The sequence below is a fragment of the Pungitius pungitius genome, chromosome 3, assembly GCF_949316345.1.
Source record: "Pungitius pungitius chromosome 3, fPunPun2.1, whole genome shotgun sequence".
Lineage (NCBI taxonomy): Eukaryota > Metazoa > Chordata > Actinopteri > Perciformes > Gasterosteidae > Pungitius > Pungitius pungitius.
The window spans coordinates 22,809,398-22,833,431 of NC_084902.1; the positions used below are offsets into that span (position 1 = coordinate 22,809,398).

General features: G+C 45.1%; 1 protein-coding gene across 3 annotated transcripts; it reads left to right on the forward strand.

Annotated features, from left to right (window-relative positions):
• The first annotated feature begins 3,940 nt into the window (after positions 1–3,940).
• On the forward strand, positions 3,941–8,963 carry pnpla4 (patatin-like phospholipase domain containing 4). 3 transcript variants are annotated; one of them, XM_062561330.1, is made up of 7 exons: positions 3,941–4,446; positions 4,817–5,031; positions 5,587–5,681; positions 6,621–6,756; positions 6,889–6,954; positions 7,579–7,731; positions 7,995–8,963. In XM_062561330.1, exons 2-7 carry the CDS (start codon positions 4,852–4,854, stop codon positions 8,124–8,126), a joined length of 762 nt encoding a protein of 253 aa, XP_062417314.1. In that variant the 5' UTR covers positions 3,941–4,446; positions 4,817–4,851; the 3' UTR covers positions 8,127–8,963. The 3 variants fall into 3 exon arrangements, with proteins under 3 accessions (XP_062417314.1, XP_062417313.1, XP_037329673.2); XM_062561329.1 differs by having other exon boundaries at positions 4,841–5,031; XM_037473776.2 differs by lacking the exon at positions 3,941–4,446 and having other exon boundaries at positions 4,660–5,031.
• Positions 8,964–24,034: the final 15,071 nt, after the last annotated feature.

The window sequence follows — 24,034 nt, forward strand, 5'->3', positions numbered from 1 at the left end:
AATCAAAGAAAGAAAATGCCTCTAATACTAAGCTAACAGCACAATGATTCATGTTCCGATGAGGCAAATAATCCTCTTCATCTCACACTCTGTTATGCAGACCTGCGGTGACATGACGGGTACGGGTTGACGCTGTGGCGATGGGATTGTTCTTATGGCCTCTCAGCAAGCCGTGACCTCACCCCTTTCATCTGTCACATCCATTCGGTTTCTGTTGTGTGGTTTGTCCTTACCCCCTCTCTGCTCAGCTTTCAATTTCTCTGTGACCCCTCCCATCTTGCCTCGCCCTATGAGTTTTTTTTTTTCTTTTTTCGATTGACAGGAACTATTTGATCTTTGAAATAGATTTGCTTTATCTGGGTGACCTTGCCATGTCTCTCCAACTTCACTTGTGTGGGAGTGTTGAGAAGGGGATGCAGGGCTTTCTCCTCAATCTGCCAATAAAAAAAAAAGGCCTTTAGGACATTATCAGCAGGCGCGAGCTCTAACAAGTTTAATTACACCCCATACACACCCTGGTCCTATCACAGTCCTTTCTGGGCAAACACAGCCCACTCATCCAATGGATGGGACTCAGATAATATTCCTTCAACATTTTTCTGAAAGTACCTCTTAATTATTACTTTGGTCTGGTTAATGAGTCTGATATCTGAAATTGGACTTTTTCCGTTTCTTAAATCCTTGAATTTCACGGACTGAGCGTGTCCCACACATGCGCTCTCTCTCTGAAAGCTCTGCTTCTTTGCCACGGGCTTTCCACCCAATAACTACCCAATCTTTCATTGAGAGGAATAATTAAATCACAGCTTGATGCTAAAACATCATGACTTCGACCTCTGCTGCTACTTGAACAAAGTCATCCACCATAAAGTCTCCCATATGGGAGACGCAGTACCATAAAAAACGGCCAGAGTCAAACCAGAACCAACATTTAGGGTACTCGTTAACAGGGGTGAAAGTAGTTTTTATTCACTAAATGTCATTGACGTCACACGTGACATTTAGCCTCTTCTGGGTCCAAGCGCTCCGCTCGTCCAGATCTAATAACAATGGCGGAACCTGTTCATTTATTTACGATCACGTCCTACTTTAGTGATGCACCCTTGGCGGTCAAAAAGGGGTTTAAGCTTAGTTTAGTCAATTTAGTAGTATGATCTGACACAGCCCCGGGCTAGCAGCAGTACAGAAGTATTGTTATGATAAACAGCGCTGGCAGCAATGTGTTTTAGAAGTGTTTAGGGTGAGGGTTAAATTGTTTTCAATACAGCTGCACGTTGAGGGTCAGGCAGTCAGGTACAGCACATGGGAGTGCCCAATCGGCAGAGTGCCATCATATGGCAGCTTTATTGATTTGGGCAGGAAAAAAAATGTGTCCCGCAGCTCGCTCTCGCTAGAATGACAGTTGAATGTCACTTGTTTTTTTAAACTCCGATCTATTTAAACAACAGGGGACACAGCACTGCGCCATGTTAAAACTAAGTCTCTGTCTAACGGACTAACATAAAGATATTTTTGAAGCCTACCTGCTGCAAAATTACACCAAGACATGTAGAGCTATTTTATCCAGTGTAATTTATCACTTACCACTATCTTGTTTTTTATTATCCTCCTGTTCATTTCTCTTCTTCCTTTTCTGGCTTCCTGAAGCATAATTCCGCTTCATGATGACTGCCGACCGACGGGGTTTTGTTTTTTGCTCATGAGAGGGGCCTTTGAGGGGGATCCCGATAACAGTGTCATTGCACTTTACTGCATTCACTATCAAAGGGGCGCTCACACAGTTTGTCGATGAATTTTATTTTTAACCAGTCATTCTCTTGGGGCCCCAAGCCAGCTCAGCGCCCCAAGCAATTGCTTGTTTTGCTTGCCTTGTCACGACGGGCCTGTGCGTATGTCTTAATTTCTTACTGTACCGGCCAGTACCGGCTTACTTTCACCCCTGCTCGTTATGAAAAAATGAATGAATGCTCCACCTGGTTCGAAACATCAAAGTCCTGGCAATTTGAAAATGCACAACATTAGTCATTGCAATATTAGTAAAAGGAAGAGAAATGATAATCGTGATTAGCATTTAATGCTACGAAAGAGTTTATACTAAACTAATTACCAAACAGATTACGATGTGTATATTTACATGCTACATACAGAAACACTTACAGACTTAGGTGTTAAAAGGCTGACAAACAGTTGTTTCTAAAATAAGAGCCCTGACTGCTTTGTTGTTTTTCAGTAAAATAAAAAAGTTATGGAAAAAAATAAAGGAATAGACATTTAGAATAGATGAAAATGTGCAATTAATTGTGATTCTGTGACATAGATGCGATTAACAATTAAATATTTTAATCGTTTGACAGCACTAATAATAATGCATCATCAAAACCAACTATCTAAGTTATTAAATATAGCTAGTATGGGACAGGGCCCATACTGTCATGAAAGTAAAAAATCATGCTGTGACTCATTAATTCAAAACACTGAAACATTTCACCATTGCCTGGAGTCCCGCTATTTTTTCTCCACAGCCCACCTAATCCCCTTAAGTCTATATGATAAGCACAACTTAAGGAGCAAGACATTTTTGCTGATCTGCCAGAAAAGCAGAGCCAAGAGAAAAAAACTCCAATTCCAATAGTGACGGAGGTCCATAGCAAATAAATGCTGACCGAAGTGGTTGCAGAGGAATCATTGCACTCCAGGGGGTCATCTAACAATCTTCCATCCTGGACTTGTTGCCAGTCAATCACAGGACTTACATAGAGACAGACAACTTTTCACTTTTACATTCACATTTTAGAGTTGCTAAATCTGCTTTTTAGACTTTTGGAAGGAAGCCGGTGTAGCTGGAGAGAACCCACTCAGAACATGGAAATTCCACATGAAAAGGTTGGAACCTAGGCCCTTCCAGCTGGGAGTGGGCAGTGCTAACCATCACACCACTGTGCCGCACTCATCCCAACATACAGGGTTGACATTTTGCATTTGGGATACTAAAGATCTAAAGATATCCTTCGACATACATTTTTTCGGTCATTATTTAGAGGCAGCTTAGGATTTGATGTGTGTTTCGTTTTTGTAGTGGTGCCAAGCAAAATTTCTGGACTGAACAGGAATAATTATTTACATGATGATGTATAGTAAGATGTTAATGTGGCACCCTGGACATTTTAAGGACAGCCATTGTTTGTTTAAATTGTATTGTTCAGTGCCATTCCCCTGTCATTGTGTTTGTTTTGATTATCGTGTTCAAAAACCCTTTGTGTGACTATAGAGCCTGCCTCTTTCCCCCTGGAGTGGCCACGGGACAGCACTCGTTTCCGCCAGCAGGTGGCGGTAGCGGGTTTAGTAGGCCTGACGGGCGCTGTAACACTTGCACAGAGCAAGTGACTCCGGCCAATGTCGTGAAGTACCGACAGTCGTTGTTCTGATGTTGAGTGCGCTGTCTGTCTGTTATCATTGCAGCTGAGCAAATGTATATGTAAGCCTGTTCGCAAATGTGTATGTATGTTAAGTTCTCCCGTTTTTGGTGGTTGCATGTTTTAATGTCCAGTATTTAAATGTAGCATTTCGGCGACCATCAACGAGAGTAGTTAGCAGTCCGAGGTTTTCCTGCGCTACTTGTTAAGTGTTGTTTGCTCCGCCGGTGTTACGTGCCTACTGGTTTACTGTACGCGTGCGTGTTTGTTTACTTTCCAATACTTTATGGTCCATTTGGCACCGTGAACTACCAGATTCTTATTTCCTTCCTTCAGAAACTTGGTGTCTCAGGCTCTGCTCTCACCCCTCTCTCATCCTACTTCAGCGACCTCACTTACTGGGTAACTTGGAGAGAATCTGTGTCTGAACCTTGTCCTCTCACCACTGACTCGGCACTGTCATCCACTCCCATGCCTTCTCCTACCATAGCCATGCGGATGACACCCAACTAATCTTTTCCTCACACACCAACTGAAAATGAACCTTGACAAGACTGAACTTTTTTTCCTTCCAGATAAAAGCCTCTGCCGAATAAAAGTGTCAGCAAACTGAAAATGTAAATGTAAACATGCTGTTTTACCAGTAGACATAAGAAAATACGGCAAAGAAGTTCAGTAAGTTTACTATTTACACTGATCAGAGACAGCTTATGGCCTGACATGTGTAGCAAACTTGGGTCTAATACATTAATGCATGTAGGTACACATACATACCAATGTAGACTAAACTACCAATGAACTAGTTTGGAGTAATTCCCTATGTAGACGTTTTATTTTGAAAATACATGTTGCCACTGTAGCGGATTCTTTCCTGACGCCGACGTAACCGGAAGTGTAACAAAGAACAAGGTTATGTGTTTACACGGAGCAGCTTCGCTCGTATCCGTGAATCAAACGAACACGAGTGAACGCTGGATACGGCAAGTCCTCTTCTTCTACTCCCGCGAGCTAACGTTTGCTGACGTCAACTAACGTAAGCTAAGTCTAGATCACGTGAGCTAACGTTAGCCACCTGTGCTGTGCAACTCTACGTTACGTGCGGGTGTTGAATGCAACTCTGACTTTAGTCCCCCGACTACGTCATCGTTTCTTTTAAAGAGAAACCACACGGAACTCGGTACTGTAATAAATGGACGCAAATATATATTCAATATGCATTCCTTCTCAAAATGGGAACTAGTGATTTTGATTGATACTTTGTGACTTTTCCTGATTTGTATGAGTATTTCTAATGAAGATCATTTTAAACTGAAGACATGTTTATGTCAAATCGAATATAAGACGTGTCTACTTGCTGAAGAACATACACAATGTGCATATGTGTTCAGTAATTAGTTCTTCAGTCCCCCGTCACTCCCTCCCTGCAGGTGGTTCGGAGATGACCGTCCTGAACCTGTCCTTTGCGGCATGCGGCTTCTTGGGGATCTACCACCTGGGGGCCGCAGGGGCCCTTCTGCGCCACGGGGATAAGATGTTGGGCTCCCTCGGGGCCTGCGCGGGGGCCTCGGCAGGAGCCCTGGTGGCTGCAGTGCTGGTCACGGCTCCCGAAAAACTAGAGGTAGGTGTTGGCGTCCTCGGTGGGGTCGGGGGGGTTCCGGAGGAACCAGAGGAAAACAGGCATCGAAAATGATTTGTAATTTCTAGTAAGATGCAGTCCGAAGTCTCACTGTCATCCTCTTTTTTTGTAACATGGTCGCTCTTAAAAATGTATAAAGCAACATACAAAGTTGATAATATTTGGAGGATACTCAGAAAGCTTAGTAGGTACGTTAAATAAAGATACAATGTTATCGTTTTAAGTTCTTGAACTGTATCTAGGGATGGATAATTACTGTCAAGGGCCTCTGCACTGGCTCTAGATTCCTGAAATGTAAATGTGTAGAAATTAATGAACCATAGTGAAAAATTGTTAGATTATTATTATTTTATTTTTTTCTCATGTTGACGGGAAAGTATATTCAGTAGTCAAGTTGATTTTCTTTAAACCCATTTGCTCCACCTCTATGTCCCTCTATATTACAACCTGAGCTCATCTTTACTGGGGATCACTTGACACAGATTACTACCCTGAATGAGGAGATGATGCCATTATTGTGTTTGTGCTTTTCTCCAGAACTGCAAAGAGTTCACGTACGGGTTCGCCGACAGTGTGAGGCGGCAGCGCTTTGGAGCCGTCACACCGGGATACGACTTCATGCTTGCGCTGCGGTAATACACACATCTGTGTCCCATCACCACTAAAGCAAAGGTGTTTCAAGTGTTTAGTGAAGCTGATGGCGTTACAATGCAGGATGCTAAAACTTGGTAAACCTCAAAGCTGCATTGTGTACTATTTCCATTGTAGCATTGTAGCATGCTTTTGTTTCTTCAAACCCAAGTTGTCTTGACATATTAGTGTTTGATTTGAATAGTGAATAACTGAGCAGCCGCATTCCTTTCCTAGAAGTCTATGAGAAAACGACCCTACTTTCCAATCCATTCCCTCAACCTCTTGTTTTAAGTGTTCTTCAATAGATCAGGATTTTCCTTTAGTGAATTACGCTCCATTAATGTCATACCGTAAAGGTCGATTTGACCACAGAGTCCATTTGGCTGTAAAATGAGGGCAACTTCCAGGTAAAAAGAAGTCTATATGGCGAGGGCTAAAAACGTCATTCTGACGCGGTCCAAGAGATGCAGTCTATGCTATGCCTAAGGTCTAAGCGACTACTTAGGTGCTTAAAGTATTTAGCAAACAGGCAAGGAATTATACGGACAGAAAAAAAGTAGCCAACACAGTAACCCAAATCTGCTGACATTGCAGTTTATTTCTTTGAGAGTGTCCCATTATGTCCACTCCCGTACATCGATCCAAACCATTCTGGCAGCTTGTGTTTTTGAGTAAGTACATGTTTTTTTTCACTTAAAAGTTTTCGTAAGCAAAGAAAACATTTTGGGAACCGCTGTCCTACACATGCAGCATAAACTGTACCTATCAAAATGCAGCAAATGCAAAATGTGGTATGGAAATTAAAGTGACATAGAAAGCAATATAAGCTATTCACCTTATACAGCAGGTTTGTGTTTCCCTTCACTGTTTAAATAGTTTCTCCTTCTTCATATTCAGCAGATTTTGATGAGCATCATCTGCGTGTACATTGTGTCCAGGGAGGGCATCGAAGAGATCCTGCCCAGCGATGCTCACAGCTTGGCCACTGACCGCCTCCACGTCTCCATGACGCACTCAGGGAGCGGCAGGAACCACATCATTTCCCAGTTCACCTCCAGGGAGGAGCTCATAAAGGTACGGATGGTGACTAGGCCCAAGCATTCAATGTCAAGTTGGTGAATATTGATTGTTTCATCTTACTCTGGCTGAAAGTGATGAAATAACTGACCCCCCCCTCCCCCCCCCTTCCCCGTGTTGCCCGTCCAGGCTTTGCTGGCCAGCAGCTTTGTTCCGCTTTACGCTGGACTCAAACCGGTGAAATTAAGAGGACAGGTAACAGGCTTTTTTTCACCACCATGTCCAAAGTTCAGGTTTGTTCATTTGGGGCAGTAAAACATGAATATGTCAGTTTATGTCATTTGACAGGGCTTTATTTCTATTTTTTTAAAGGGCTGTATTTGTATCTGGGTGTATTCAGCAATAACAGACGTCACACCGTCGTCCAGGTCTTTATAGAAGATTAGAATTTGATACGGCTAAGCACTGCTTCACCAGTCTTCGATAAGGTGCTTGAATTATCAGAAACGCAAAAATAAAAATTTCTTGTTCCACGAGTTTGTCTTCAGGAGCCTGTAGAACCGACTCTAGTAAACCAACCAGACCAGCTTGTCACTTTCTTTTTAGTATAAGGTAGTGATTATGCATTAAATATACACAAGGTAACTTGTTTATGCAAATGCATTTTTCAGCTTCAGCTATGGAAGACTATGGAAATAATGGGTCACAGTTCTGGTCCTTTTTAGATTTTATTATTTGGAACGCTCTAGGTTGTGTTCCCCCCTTTCAACCCCCTATTCTAAATGCAAACGAGGGCATTTTGGTGTAAAGACTACAAATCCATTGTCCTTTTCCTCTGAATATTGAATACACAGAATGACTCTGGTTTTGTTCTATTAGAACTGGATCGACGGGGGTTTCACTGACAGCCTTCCCCTCCTCCCCACGGGACGCACCGTCACCCTGTCTCCATTTGCCGGACTGCAGGACGTGTGTCCCGTCCACAGGGGGCGCTTTGCCACTCAGATCCGACTGGCCAACATGAAGGTCATGGTGAGGCCGAGGTCATCCCTCAAAAACAGTATTATTCCAACCAGCCTGAAGCCACACTCCGATTTCTCAAAACAGAAGGAAGAAATAATAATGTACTTATGTTTCTATATTGTGTGAAGCAACCCTTCAAGTACAAAACTCAGATCCACATAAAACAATATGGCCACCCTACAATATGTGTCTATTAGTGATTTATGCCATGTCCATATTGACGCAATGTGTTGCACTTCCAGCTCATAACGTGTTCTCATTGGTTTCCTTAGTTTTCCGTGGAGAACATCAAACGTCTGAACCAGGCTCTGTTCCCTCCGTCCGACTGCGCCATGCGCTCTTTGTGTGAGGACGGGTTCAATGACGCTGTGAGGTTCCTCAAGAGGGAGGAATGGATGAGCTGACAGGGCAATTTGAAAAACACTTGCTCTATTAAATAAAATTATTTGTTTAAATGTTATTCTTATTTATTGTAAAATAGATTTTTACTATCTTAATGTGTTTCTGTACTTGAGCTGCTCAAATTTCTCCCATGGCGGATAAATAAAGTAATATACATCACACACACATTCTGTGCTTTGTCTTCTGCTCTTTGTGTGTAGTTTCCACAGTGTTCTATGAGAGGACAATAATTCATCGGTAATGTTGACGATAACACGCTCGGTCTGAACGTTAAATACGAACATCTCTTTTAATTTAATGTTTTAGGCATGAGGGGTGACTTTAGGGCTGGATATTGGGCATCACTTTTCTTTTTTTGCAGTTTACGCCGGGCAGGTACAAAACGAGGGAAATCAGCAGCAGGAAATCTGGCAGGAAGATCATTTAGGGTAGTCTAGCATGATACTGAGGCCGATCTGGCAGTGAGGGAGTGGGACAGGGGTTTAAGTGCAGCAGATTGGCAGATGGGAGGGATCGGGCTGAGGAGGGGGTGTGACTAAACAGGTGCACTACTATAACATTCAATCGTATTTCCACCTATACAAGTTATGATTTTGTAGGTCAGAGCAACTTATTAGGGTCCTCGCTACAACTAGTCGTAGAGGAACCTATTGTATTTCAAGGAATTATTATTATTCTCACAAACCGCGGGCCTTTTGGGGGCCTGTATCATATTCAAAAAGTTGTTAAATTTGACTTGAAAAATTTGATAATTTTTGGGTCTCACGTTTGGGTATAAAGAAATGTCTCTATAGCGCCCTCTAGAAAATTAAAAAAGACCACACTTGGCCAGTTTCCGCCCCTGATGTCCAATTCTTTTCAAAATTGCGCGGTGTCATCTTGAGACCTTAGGCTCTAAAAGTGGCATTTTGCCGGTACAATTTCCAAACTATGTGTGTAGGGACCACTTGTTGGACAGAAATTGTACCATAAGCCAGCCTCTTGACTGTGTGGTTCAAATGTCGAAATGTCCTAAAGTAGTTAGTGATGCTGAAATAGCATCCTTGGTACCAGAGCTGGAGAGTATTTCTTCTTTCTTCTAGGTATTTTTCAACAAAAACATGTTTTAGTTCCTCCCCTAACTCCTTTGGTAAGAGTTTGGTACATCTAATCACTCGCAACGTGTATTTCTTTTAAAGTCTTTGCCCTATTAAACCGTTACATTGACTTCTACGATTGGTTCTCCCATTGTTCAGTAAAACAAGCCATCCAGCTGCTCTATGTTCTTATGTGTATTTAAAATGAGTGAAAGCAGCGTCTCCACATTATTACAATACATAATTAAAAAAGCTACAAGGACAAGTGAAAGGTCAGAGGGGTGAGGGACGTTAAATTAGTTTATTGTTATTAAGAGTTGTTTCATTGCATTTGCAGCTGTAATCACAAACCAAAAAAGTTTAAAACTCTATTAAAACAATAAGCTGCTGTTTTTTTTATATTTTTTTCTGTTTGGAATGGATTTGTAAAACCAAATGTATATCAATATCTCAGCACTAACAATGGTTTAATGTCTTGCTGTACGTTTATTCAGGTTATGATGTAAAAGCAATCTATGAAAGTAAAAATATTTTTCCAACATTTTCCTGGTTGTCTGACTTTCCTTTTGAATCTAACATTGATGTATTTTGATGAATACACTTACAATTATTCATCTCTCCCATTGTAGTAATTACAGATTAGCGGTTCCTGACCTGACGTCGTCCAGAGTCTATGGAACCACATCCAAACCACCTGTTGATCATATTAATGCTGATTCATAAGAACATGGAAAATAAAGGATTGGATGATGGTTTCATGTGATCCGCTCTCTCCCACACAGTCCTACCCAGGCAGAATGGAAGGGTTGCCGTAGTGACGGGGGGCACCAGAGGAATGGGTTATGAGACGGCAAGACACCTGGCCAGCCTTGGCATGCATGTGGTCATAGGTAGGCTACTGTCCAATCCCTCCCATCATCATACAGCTTAATGAATGTTAGCATGTCATATACAGCACTGATGACTTACTGTAAATAAACAGCACAGGACTCATCCAAAGTCTTCCTGTCTCTCACACAGACTCCTTAATGTTTGCTCTTTTTTGGGAAGATTGATGGCAGAAATGTGTACATGAAAGGTGGAGCTTGTGTTGAGAAGGGGCAGCAGGGTTTAGGTCATCTGGCCAAATATGTTTTGTAATCCTATACTTGTGTTTGTGCCCACATATTGGGGATTGTTCTCAATACCTAAAATATTTTAGATCACATTCAGACATGTGATGTTTGCTTTTGTAGTCAAAATATTGAATAAATGAAACACTCATTGATCCATTTAGGTGACAGCTAATCACTTTTTAGAAGAATGAAAAAATAGTAGCGACATGAGCTTGAGCCGAAGTAGATTTGTGCTGGATATGAGCCTACCAAGTCTCTCAGATCTCCATCATCTCTGATCTCCATCATCTCCAGCTGGAAACGAGTGGGAAGAGGGAGCAGCAGCCGTGAGGACCATTCAGGAGGAAGGCGTCGAGGGAAAAGGTAACCATGAGTCCGCCTCTGTCTGAGGGCACTGTGCTCCTTTTAATACAAATTAAATTGTCAGGACTCCGGCTAACTTGAACTCTCTAATCTCTCTCTAATTTTTCTTGAAGAAAAGGCAAAGGAGAAGGTTCGTTTTGTGCTGCGTTAACACGCTGTCATTAAAAGCGCCGGTTGTTTTAATCGGCCAGGTTTTAAGCCTTCAACACTGTGGAGAAGCAGGGAGAGGGGTGGAAAATGGCAAAGAAAACGAGCGAGAGATTAGAAAATTAGATTATAATTAGTTTACTGCAAATCGCTCAGGTTCTCAAGCGCTTTATAGCTCGTGAGGATCTTCCAATCGTCTTTGTTTTGTGAACAGCTCCAGCCTCCATAACTGCGTTTTAACTAGTTCACGATGACACGCTGGGCTACAACTCAGACCAAAGGAAATGAATGCATGAATGCATGATGGGATTTAGGGTTCAAACTGTTAGTTAGCTCATTAGACAACATGGTTAATAGATAGTAAATGACAAGAGTGGATATTTTCACCAGCTGTTGAATGATGTAAACTTGATGTACACACATCGTCTATCTGTGTGTTTCATAACACTCTGACATACTTCAAATAGGGAGGAACCTGTCAAGCGTAAGCCATGCCCAGATGAATCATGATATATTATGAATACTGAATACATTTGTAATGTGACCAAACTGTACCTCACTAGGTGACATGTTTCCTGCTGCGACTTATAATGCCCTTCTTTTTCAAAGTAAGGGATTGTAACTTTTAATAACTATTTTCATGGAACTAATATGGTGCATTTCACTAACCTTTTACAACTTGCTATACGCTAATTTTCCAATTCAATTTTTCCCCACAACGCTTGACCTAGCTGATACACTGGTGAGTGCTATGTAGAGCAATTTTGGGTGTATTTTTTTCAATGAAAATGTTGTTTTTGTTTGCTGTGTTCTGATCAACCCCCATTGTCTTTTTAATTCTTTACTACAGCCATGTGAACCTCTTCATGAAAGCAGTCGAATACAGACGAATGCAGAGGATATCGGCCCAAGTACCTCCGGATGTCCTGGAATGGCAAGAACATATTACAGGTTTGGTTTTGGGGCTTTTTTTTTAAATAGTCTAGAACAGGGGTGTCAAACTAATTTCAGGTTCAGGCCAGATACTGTCCACTTTGATCGAATGCGGGCCAGACCATTAAAATGTTGTGGGTGTGTGGCCCGGGTCGATTATTATCTTCCTTTAAAGGCGTCCAAACCTTCTCCTCTTGTAATTCTCATGGAAGTACACAAAACAGCGGGCAGCTAAACTAGTATGAGAGAGGGCCAGAACACCAGACAGCTGGTCTGTATGTAAATGCTGGGGGTTGACAAAGGCAATGTCAATTTTACCCACCGAACTGTCATTCTTCAACTATGACAAGGTAAAATTGGTTTTGCAATCAAAAAGCAATTTGAATCAATTACCCCTTTAACACTCTTGAATACTGTTTAGAAGACACACAGTATGTTTCATTATATTATATTTTGTGTACATATTTTCTTTTTGTAGCAACTACACAGACCTGTATGCGCCTATTGTCATTGACGATGACGAAGATGATGAAGTTCTAACTGTCAAAGAAACAAATGAGGTATGTTCTTACGAACCAACGTGAGTCATGAGTGCATGAGTATTATCCATCATTTTGTCTTGCACAAAGTACAAGTAGTCATTAAACAAATAAACATCACTGCCAGTTTGAGTTACTGTGCCGAGAAACTGTTAAAAAAAACAAGGTCAATTAGAGAGATGTCTTTTTGTAAGGAACTCCATTCCAATTTATTAAAATGTAGCCTAATGTTTTATTAACTGCTTACTGTCCTACACAATGTAACTTTTCTCTTTTCTTGTATTTTCTTTTTGTTGTTAGGCATACAAGTGCACCTAAAATAATTGCAAATTTGGCACTTTCCATTGACCACAAGCAAGTCAGCAGATTCAACGTGTCCAGATCTAATGTATGGGACGGTGCTGTCAGAGGTTTTCAGCGTAGCACATACTCCGAGGAGAATGACATGTTTGTTAAGTTTACCGATGATGCTGGCACCTATGAAGAAGGCCTAGATACTGGCGGACCGAGGCGGGAATTCCTCACGCTTCTGATGAATGATCTGAAGCATCGCGCTATCTTTGACGGACCTCCAGAAAGCCGCTACCTGGTGTACAACTCTACAGGTGTCTTTTTGTCATGGCAGTTTTTGTTTGTTAATGTATTTTGATGAAAGTATTATTTTTGTTGTACATTAAGTCCCACTTTCTGCCAAAATTAAGAACTTTAAGGTAATCTTTAAAAAAAAGTCTCAATGGAAAATAATGGGGTCCTGTCACCTGGACCACCACCTGAATCTAACAGAAAAGTTGCAATTAACAGAAGGATGGCCTTTAACTGTCATTTTTATGTACTCCGCATGAAAGCTGTCAGGGAGAATGAATATGTCCTGGCAGGAAAGATCATTGCTGTGTCGATAGTACACGGGGGACCAGCAGCACATTTCCTGTCAAAGGACCTCGTAAACCACATTGTAGGGAATCCCAGTTTCGGTGCCACTGTGGAAGATATTACAGATGAGGAGATAGGGAGAGTTCTGCATCAGGTATGAAGTGACCTTGATTCAAGTGTGTTTACTAAGAGCACATGCAATTGTTCGTAGTTCAATTTCAGAGTAAGGTCATAGTGAAATAAACCAGAAGATTCAGACACCACTTCAGTAAGACAAGTAAAAATTAATTTTTTAATCAGGGAAGAGGTTTTCTAAGTCTCAAAGTCTTTTTAACAGGTCCAGGAAGCAGAATCTGTCGAATCTCTGCAAAATGTACTTCTGCAAAACAGCTCCATGTTCCAGACTGCTGGATGCTTCATACATGTGAAGACTTCTGAGGACAAGAAAACTCTTGTAGAGGAATACCTCAGATGGTATATTCTGCACCGAAACCAGAGTGTTATTTTAAGGTAATAGTTCTAAAGACTCAATCTCTGCCTCCATTTATTAAATTTCATTCAATCTCATGTTTAAAAAACACATACTTTCCAGTCTCATGATTTATCACTTGAATGCTTTAAAAGTGGCTTCAGAGGATTGTGAGATTCACAACTGGTAAAACGTGTTTAGTGAAAGGTTTGTTTGATCATTGTTCCTACTAGATTCAAAGAAGGACTTGCAAGTCTAAGATTTTTGACCGCACTCCAGCAGCATCCGTCCGTGTTGGCCCCACTCTTGTGCCACTCTCCGACAAACCTGACAGCTGCCGACATGGAAAGCCTGTTTAGACCACACCTCAGTCCAGCAGGAAGTAATAGTCGGCAGAAAGAAAGCAAAGCCCTTGGATTTTGGGCAGATTTTCTTCTTGATTGTGAAGGTTTGTTATGGCTTTTTTATGTTTTTTGTAAAAAGTGAACATTTCAAAACTCTTGACTTTCTTGTTGGATGATAAAGACACTAAAAAAATGTTGACGTTTCCCATTCAGAAAAGGCGACTGCTGTGTCCCTGGAGGATGTACTGATGTTTTCGACAGGGCTCGCATCACTTCCACCTGCAGGAATAACACCACCACCATGCATCGAGTTCTTGACAAATTTGCCCTTCCCCATGTCAAACACATGTGCAAATACACTAAAGCTCCCCCTCCTTGAGACCTACAGTGTCTTTAAGACCAACATGGAGTTTGGCTTACAAAACTCTCCGGGGTTTGGGTGCATTTAACTCTGCCAAATCTGAATTTTTGTGCAGTTCATAAAGCATAAAAGAGTACATGCTCAGTTCAGTATGTATTTTAATCAGTGTTATCGCTGTTCATAAGATGATAAAACCTGATCATAAATAAACAGTTAAGCCACATTTGAGAATGTTTTCCTTTAAAATCTGGCCTTTGTGAGTGTGCTGCAGTCAACCATATTTATAGACCGGCTATGTCTTTCAAGGTGACATAGAGTTCTGAGGCTGACTCCCAATCATGTGGCTGCTGCAATATGTTTTGCTGAACAGTCTGTTGAAGGTAATCCTGCATGTCTGGATCGCTGCATGAATGAAGTTGTAGCACGGTCGTGCCAGATCCCCAGGAAAGACAGCCAGAGTGCGAGTTTCAATATGTTTTATTTCTTTTTGTTTTTCGTTCGCTCGTGCTTTCAGCGCGTCCGGTCTGCACTCGCTCACACACCCCCTCGTGTTCAGCACCTGTTCACTATTATAAGCACAGGGGAGACAATTAGTTCAACGCTTTTCAGCCGTGCTTATTACCTGCCGGCACCGTTCCCTGCACCCCTCCTCCCAGCTCTCCCCCCCCCCTTGCAGCTGAGCTAATCACACCCCACCACCACATACCCCCACCGCCCGACTTAGGCCGGGGAGCCGTCCGGCCGAACCAACTCCCCCCCCCCCCCCCCCTCCTTCTCCGGAGGGCGGGAGAGGAAGTCGGCCACGACCATCTGCGTCCCGGGCCTATGGATCACCTTGAAGTTAAAAGGCTGTAAAGCTAGATACCACCGAGTGATCCGGGCGTTGGTATCCTTCATGCGGTGGAGCCACTGCAGCGGAGCGTGATCCGAGCAGAGGGTGAATGAGCGTCCCAGGAGGTAGTACCGCAGGGAGTCGACCGCCCACCGGATGGCCAGGCACTCCTTTTCCACGGTGCTGTACCTGGCCTCTCTCTCCGATAACTTCCGGCTGATGTAGAGGACTGGGCGGTCCACCCCCTGCACCTGCTGGGACAAAACGGCCCCCAGCCCTCTGCTCGACGCATCAGTCTGCAAGACAAAAGGGAGAGAAAAGTCAGGTGTATGGAGAAGAGGTTCCCCGCAGAGAGCCTGTTTTACCCCCTCAACCGCCCATTGGCACCGCTCGGTCCACTGGACCGGATCTGGGGCACCTTTCCGGGTCAGGTCAGTCAAGGGGCTGGTCAGCTCCGCAAAGCCCGGGATGAACCTCCTGTAGTACCCGGCCAGCCCCAGAAACTGCCTCACCTCTTTTTTTGTCTTGGGACGCGGACAGGCCGCAATAGCCGCGGTCTTGTCTACCTGAGGGCGCACCTGCCCGCCCCCCAAGTGGTACCCCAGATACCGTACCTCCTTCCGTCCAACTGCACACTTCCCTGGGTTGGCGGTGAGCCCGGCCTGCCTCAGGGACTCCAGCACCGCGCCCACCTGCCGCACATGCTCCGCCCAGGTGGTGCTGTGTATGATCACATCATCCAGGTAGGCGGCAGCATACGCAGCATGCGGGCGAAGCACCCGGTCCATGAGGCGTTGGAAGGTGGCCGGGGCCCCGAACAACCCAAAGGGAAGCATGGCGAATTGGTATAACCCAAACGGAGTGGAGAAAGCCGTCTTTTCCTTGGACTCTGGTGACAAGGGAATCTGCCAGTAGCCCTTGGTTAAATCCAGTGTCGTGAAAAAACGTGCGGTGCCCAATCGGTCCAGGAGTTCGTCGACCCGGGGCATCGGGTAGGCATCGAAACGTGATACGTCATTCACCCTACGATAGTCCACACAGAACCGCACAGACCCATCCTTCTTAGCTACCAAGACGATGGGGCTGCACCAGGCGCTGTTGGACTCCTCTATTACCCCCATCTCCAGCATCGCCGCTAATTCCCGCTGAACCACTTTTCTCTTGTGTTCAGGTAACCGGTAGGGCCGTGTCCGCACGGTCACGCCCGGGGACGTCTCAATATGGTGCGCTATGAGGTCCGTGCGACCTGGCAGGAGAGAGAACACATCATTAAACCGGCTTTGCAACCGGGCTAAGTCTATTTTCTGGGCCGCCGAGAGGTGGGCATCGAAGTGGAGCCGGGTCGGATCGGTGGACTTAGGAACCTCGGGCCCCAGCTCCTCTCTCTCAGCTACTGCGGACACCAGCGAAACAGACTCCGCCTCCCTCCATTGTTTGAGGAGGTTGAGGTGGTAGATCTGCGTAGCTCCGCCCCTGTCAGATCGCACCACCTCATAGTCGACGTCCCCCACCCGCCGTGTGACCTCGAAGGGCCCTTGCCACCTGGCGAGGAGTTTTGAGCTGGAGGAAGGAAGCAATACAAGAACTTTTTCTCCCGGTGTAAATTGTCTCAGCTTTGCTCCTCTGTTGTACAGCCGTTGTTGACGCTCCTGGGCCTCGAGCAAATTCTCACGTGACAACTCACCCAGTGTGTGGAGTTTGGCTCGCAGGTCCAGGACGTATTGAATCTCGTTCTTACCGGGGCTCGGACCCTCCTCCCAGTGTTCCTTAAGCAGGTCGAGCACCCTCCGTGGTTTCCTGCCAAACAGAAGCTCAAAGGGAGAAAATCCCGTGGAGGCCTGAGGCACCTCCCGTACTGCAAACAACAGAGGATCAAGCCATTTATCCCATTGACGTTCATCGTCGTGAATGAACTTACGAATCATGGATTTTAAGGTTTTATTCAGCCGCTCCACCAGCCCGTCAGTCTGGGGGTGATAGACGCTGGTCCGAATAGACTTAACTCCCAGTAATTCGTAAAGTTCCCGCAGTGTACGTGACATGAACGAGGTGCCCTGGTCCGTCAGAATCTCTTTCGGGATTCCAACGCGGGAGATGACCTGAAACAGCGCCTGCGCAACACTCCTCGCGGAGATGTTGCGCAATGGCACTGCCTCGGGATATCGTGTTGCGTAATCCACCAGAACTAGCACAAAGCAATATTCCCGTGCACTCCGGTGAAACGGCCCGATAAGGTCCATACCTAAGCGCTCGAACAGCACCTCCATTAACGGGAGCGGTCGCAGCGGCGCCCTCGGAATGGCCGGCTGGTTCACTAGCTGACACTGCGGGCAGGACGCGCACCATCGGCACACATCCGCCCAAATGCCTGGCCAGTAAAATCGGGCCGTTATCCGGTCCATAGTTTTGTCACTACCCATGTGGCCCGCCATCGGGTTATAGTGAGCCGCCTGGAAAATTATTTCCCGACGGCTTTTCGGTATTACTAACTGGGTGTTCTCCTGCCCTGTACGAGTGTCACGACTCACTCTGTATAACCTGTCCCTGATCAATGAAAAGTGCGGGTATGATAATGCGGTGTCAGGGCGCCCCATATGACCATCAATACGTATTACCTGGTCGAAGGCAGAGCGTAGAGTATCATCACGAGACTGTTCCAGTGGAAAATCTTCCATGGAGCGTAATTCGGGAGCCCGCGGAGTCTCCGTGGGAGGCTCCGTCGGTTCCCCGTCCCTGTCTGCAGTGTCGGACAACCTCGCGTCACCACTGAGCACCGCACACATCCCGCATGTCCCTGCTGATCGTGACCGCACCCCCGCACACTGCCCCGCTAGCTTATGAAACCCTGCCCAGTCCGTCCCCAAGATTAGGGGGTGCGTAAGGCGGGAGCTAACCGCAACCTTTATCTTATGCTTTTTCCCCCCAAACCTAATCTCTACCGGTACCACTGGGTAGTCGTGAACATCCCCATGCACACACTTAATACACACCCGCGATGCCTCCACCAATGCCCCGGGTCGAACCAGCCTCTGGTGGATCATGGACTGCGTGCAGCCCGAATCCACCATCGCCTGGTATGTACCCCCCTGGATCCTTACCGGAACGCAGTACGTCGCTCCCGGACCGGGGGAGGGTGTTGGAGGTCCGGCAACCCTCACCGTCTGGCCTACCTCCATCAGTGGGCACTCTCGCCGGTAGTGCCCGGGCTGCCCGCACCTCCAACACTCCTGCCCTGGCGGTTGAGGCGCCCTCGGCGGGTCGGGAAGAGTGCCGGCCCTGGTCGGTGCTGCATGGTCGGCCCCCCTGGTACAAGCTGGTGACCGCGGCGTCGGGGTGGACCGCCAGGTGATCCTCTGCCAGGGTGACCGCGGCCTCCAACGTCGCCGGACGGTGGTACTGGACCCACAACGAGGTCCGCGGCGGGAGCCCCTGCAGAAAATGCTCCACCACCACCTTCTCCACCACCGCCGGTGCGCCGCCCGCGCCCTCCGGCTGCAGCCACCTGTTGGCCGTGTCCCGTAGCCGCTGAGCAAAGGCGAACGGACGGTCCTCCGGACCCAGCCTCGCCTCCCGGAAACGCCGCCTGTGGTCCTCGGGGGAGAGCCCCAGCCGGTCCATGATGGCCCTCTTTACCCCGGCGTAGTCCTGTCTTGCCCCGGGCGGCAGACCCAGGGCAGCTGTCTGCGCCTCTCCGGTCAGTAGTGGCAGCAGGCGGATTGCCCGTTCGTCCGCCGGCCACCCGCATGCCTCCGCCATCGCCTCGAACATTTCCAGGTACGACTGTACTTCGTCCGCCGGCGTCATTTTATGCAGCACCACCCCCGCGTACGCCGGGGGACCCGGTACCGGTGCTGCCGCGGCTGGCCGGGCCACCAGCTGCTCCAACACCCGGGTCTGCCGATCCGACTGGGCTTGGAGCGCCCCCAGAAAGTGCCGAAAAGTGTCGGCCTGCTCCCGCTGCATCGCGGTGATCTCTCCCAGCATCCGCCCGAGCGCGATCGCCGGCTGCCCCATCCCCTCCGCCTGCTGATCGCCGGGTTCCATACTTAGTTGGGTGCCACTGTAGCACGGTCGTGCCAGATCCCCAGGAAAGACAGCCAGAGTGCGAGTTTCAATATGTTTTATTTCTTTTTGTTTTTCGTTCGCTCGTGCTTTCAGCGCGTCCGGTCTGCACTCGCTCACACACCCCCTCGTGTTCAGCACCTGTTCACTATTATAAGCACAGGGGAGACAATTAGTTCAACGCTTTTCAGCCGTGCTTATTACCTGCCGGCACCGTTCCCTGCACCCCTCCTCCCAGCTCTCCCCCCCCCCTTGCAGCTGAGCTAATCACACCCCACCAGCACAGAAGTGTTTGCCTTGACTCTGGAAATGTATCCAGTTCCCTGTCTTCAATGGCCAATCCACAGTCCCTTGAACCAAACCTGCATAGTGACACAATATTTCATTTTAAAAGGGAAAACCAAATGTAATTTAAGTGTGGTGCAATTTATTATTTAATACACATATTTGTGTAACAATGTGTATAGTCAATTCATTGTCAGTTGATATGGAGTTACCTGTGAGGCAAGAGATAGAGTTCATCTGGAATTCCCCCAGGACATGATGCAAGTCTGGAGGGTCTAATCCTGTGCTTATTCCAAAGGTCTGTGCACTCATCCAGGTCTTTTTGCAGGACATCATTAAAGCAGAACCTCAGTATGTCCTGATGTTCATGGCTGCCATTAAAGTGTCCAGAGTCTCTCAGGTCTCCAAACAGGTCCATTCAAAATTGAGCCCTAGGAATACAATTCATTTAGGATTCTTATTTTACACAAAAGGATAATATAACTATTGATGAACTACAATGAGGCTATGACAAAAATAATGAACTGCTGCGAATATCAGCTAAATTTATCATTATGTGAATGCATGAGTGGATGCCCACCTTCTGTTCTGCTGAAATACATTTTTATTTTACGAAAATATTTTTGGCCAGATGAATACTAACAGTGTATTACTTACCTTCCTTTTCTCAAAATGGACCACCACGCCTCGATACGTTGATTCCCTACCGATGATCCATAAGTGTGGCTAGAGGAGCCTGCGTAGTAGTCTATGCTCGTGTCTGAGGGTACACTGTATTGCAGCCATGGTGCCATTTTCTGTTCCATGGTCCGTCCTCAGTCTCATTGGGACCACACCAACACTCTTGACACAATTGATATAGTGGTGGGCGATTACCGATGGGTTGTTGTTGGTAGTCCCACAAACAAGCCACATGATCCTTCTTGAAAACCCGTCTATACATCCTGAGAGAGCCAGGCCAAAGGGTTTCAGCTTATCGTATCCATCTACATGCCAGATGTAGTTTGGACCCATGGAATGATAGGTACGCCTCACAAACCGCCGGCGTGTTCTTGCATCCGTTCCTTGTGGATTTAGTTGCTTCAGCAATCTCATAACTGTGTGTCGTTTAACACGTAGCTTGTGTTTTTGCTGAAGGACTTGCCACATTGTCCGATAGCCGAATAGTTGCCCTGGTCCACGCAGCTCTGTAATGATGGCGCGTCTCACTTCATCGCGTTGTGAATAGTTTTTCCTTCTGTACAACCCTGCTTCTCTCAAACGTGACTTCAAAGTGCGTATACTCATATTAATGTTGTGATGGGTGGACAACATATCAACAATCACGTTGTATGTATGCCCTGCATCAAAATAATTTGTTATAATAGCGAACGTTTCTTCGGTGGTAGTCATGTTTTCAAAGAGGGCGCTTTTCCGTGTTTTTCTTTTTCTACTTCCTGTTAAAAGACAGTCAGTCCGTCTGTCCAATCAGAAGGGTCCGTACTCTGATGGAAAGGCCCTACCCTTTCCGTAAGAAGTTAATGTTGTTGTGTTCACGTTCTTGCCGTTGTGTTTTTCTATTTGTTGTTGTGTTTTCCTATGTGTTGTTGTGTTTTCCTATTTGTTGTTGTGTTTTCCTATTTGTTGTTCTGTTTTCCTATTTGTTGTTCTGTTTTCCCATTTGCCGTTGTGTTTTACTATTTGCCGTTGTGATTTGCACTTCAGGGCCACCGTAGTCTTTAGTGTAAATTTCCAGAGGAACATTAATTCCCTCTGCTCACTTTTAAGGCAAAGTATCATACATTTTATAGTGCTTTACATGTTGCAGACACTTTGCAGTAAAACCAGGGCATTTAGCACATGAACACAGATACAGCAATAAGGCCAACACATAAAACAATCATGTTAAAAGCAATTAAAACAGAGTGTACAACTTTCCTAGTAACCTTCCGCATTCAGTTGGTCCGCGATTGTCTGCCAGGCTTTTTCTCTGTTTAATTAGCTGCCGTGTTCCTTTTTTGCGTATCATATGCTTCACCTCCTCATATATTGGATCAGGATCATTGTAAACATCAAGAAACATACTTTCTTGGGGCCCAAATTGAATGTAGGGAAACACTTTGTAAACCTTTTGGAATTCTCATTGTTAGTTTAAATATCTTCAGACAGAGACAAGCGCGGCCGTCCTTCAATCAGAGGGTTGGCGGTTTGATCCCAGGCCCGGCTCACCAGCACGGTGATGTGTCCTTGGGCAAGACACTTGACCCCAGCATTGCTCCTCTAGCGGTGACTACAGTGTTTGAATGTTAGTTACTGATGGCCAGGTGTCACTGTGTAAGGTAGGTCCTGTCATCAGTGTATGAATGGGTGAATGATGTCATAGTGTTAAAGCGCTTTGAGTGGTCAGAAGACTAGAAAAGCGCCGTACACATCCCTTTTACCAAGTCCATTTAGTTTGAATGACAAACATTCTCTCCCCCCTCCTCCATTATTTCAATTTTCCATATTTTCAAAATAATTTAAGCTTTTTTTGTTTTGTATTTTGAGCAACTTTTTGAAATTAATTTCAGCTTTATGCATTCCAATGCATTTTCAGCAGGAAATGCATTTTCTAGGCGCAACTGTAATTTCTAAACATTCATTTGAAAGACTGAATAAAATGTTCACATGACATGAAATTCAAAACCCAATCAATTAAAAACAAATCAAACAATATGTTTTTGTGCTTTTATACAGGTGCGTATGCTGTGCAGGAAACCCTACAACCCCACCCACACCAGACTTCCCCGTGCAGGTACTTTTGACTTGTCATTGAAGTAAGAGAAGTACAGGACTGAGTAGTAAAAATTACTCCATGATAGCGAGGCAATACCAAGACCCTGAACTGAAGAAGCTAAATAGAATTAAGCCATTGTTACAATACAAGTCATTTTGCTGAAGATTTTTTTCCAAAGCGACTTACATGGCATTTGTAACCCATGGATTTTACTTTTGTGCCCAGGGAGCAATTAATAGTTGGTTGTCTTGGTCAGGGACGCTTTGACTTGGCGCTTAGGGCAGCCAGGGTTCAAACTACCAACCTTGCGGTTCCCAGGACACCCTCTCTAGTCCATGCACCACCATCACCTTGTTTGTTTCATCATTGATACTTGTGCTTGTCTTACTGTAACATGCCAAAAAAGGCCCTCAATGGAAAAGGCCAATTAAAAAAACCTCAGCATAAACATTGAGAGATCTAATTCTAATAATGTGCCGACTGTCAGGAACATTTTAACATTTACAATCCCTGCAGGTTTTCTCTGCAGGGATTGCAGGGACCCACTAGTGGGTCGCGACCCACCAGTTGAGAAACACTGTTCTAATAAATGCTCTGTCTCCCCTCATTCAGGACACAGGCTGAGGAAGCATAGGACTAATCAGCCAATCATTGAGAGGCACTGATGCCCAGACATTCAATCAGTCTTTGTGAACCAAGTCAAATCGGGATGACGAGGAATCCACAGAACAGAGATCAGTAATGACAAGTGCAGCCTCAGGTTCACGATAGAGATTAACCCCTTAGCAATCATCTTAATCTCTCCTTGCTATATCTGCAGACATCCCATATCTGAGAAACTTTTACTGACTAAATTGCTGGTTTTTATACTTTATACCACAGGGTTAACCACCACAATAACCGTTGGAAGGCTTTACAACAATAAAAGCGAGGATCTTATTTTTATTTTATTTTTTTAAACCCAACCACAGATATATTTACTGTATTGACTAGGATTAGTTAAGTAGTGTCCAGTCACAACCTATTTATGATAACAGAAATTTAGAGCAAAGGCTTGGAAAGTCCTGACCCAGGGATTTAAGTACGGCAGCAGCCATTGTCTTCATGTATTTGGATTAGCTTCTCATCAGCTGACCAAGAACGTGTTCCTTTAGAAGTCTATTACAATTATGCAAAACTGTTTGCATGCTGTTGCTTGCAAAAAAAAAGTGGAATACGTTAAATAGAAGAGACAGGGATTTAGACTACAATGACACCAAGGGTAAGGTACACATGTGGGAAAAGGCCATAGTCGATTATTGTCAACTTTTGTCTTGGAATCGACCATTTTTTAACATGAACTGAAAGGAATTGGACGAGACGTTTTTTTCCATACATTTGCTGGAAAATAGTGACTTCACTTTGATATGATTGTACACATTTGTTTGAGACTCTCACACTCAATCCTCCTTTGAATGTTTACCCATCACCTAGACAACAACATTAAATGCAAGCCAGATCACAAACGGTGCTCCAGTGGTGCTGTGCTCCTTGTTTGGCACTAAACACGTCATGAATTCATTGTTTGCCTTGAGAAGGATCACGCGATTTCTATGTGCAGCTAATCGCTTATTCTGCTGCAACAAAGTGCCGGATATTCTGGATGTCCGGATATGACTGCATGCCCACGGACCTCTCGGGGTTTTTGGGACTTCACAATTTCTCAAAACACCTTCGTTTTCCCAAAGTTGTACTGATATTGGCTCCCTTAACGAGCCCC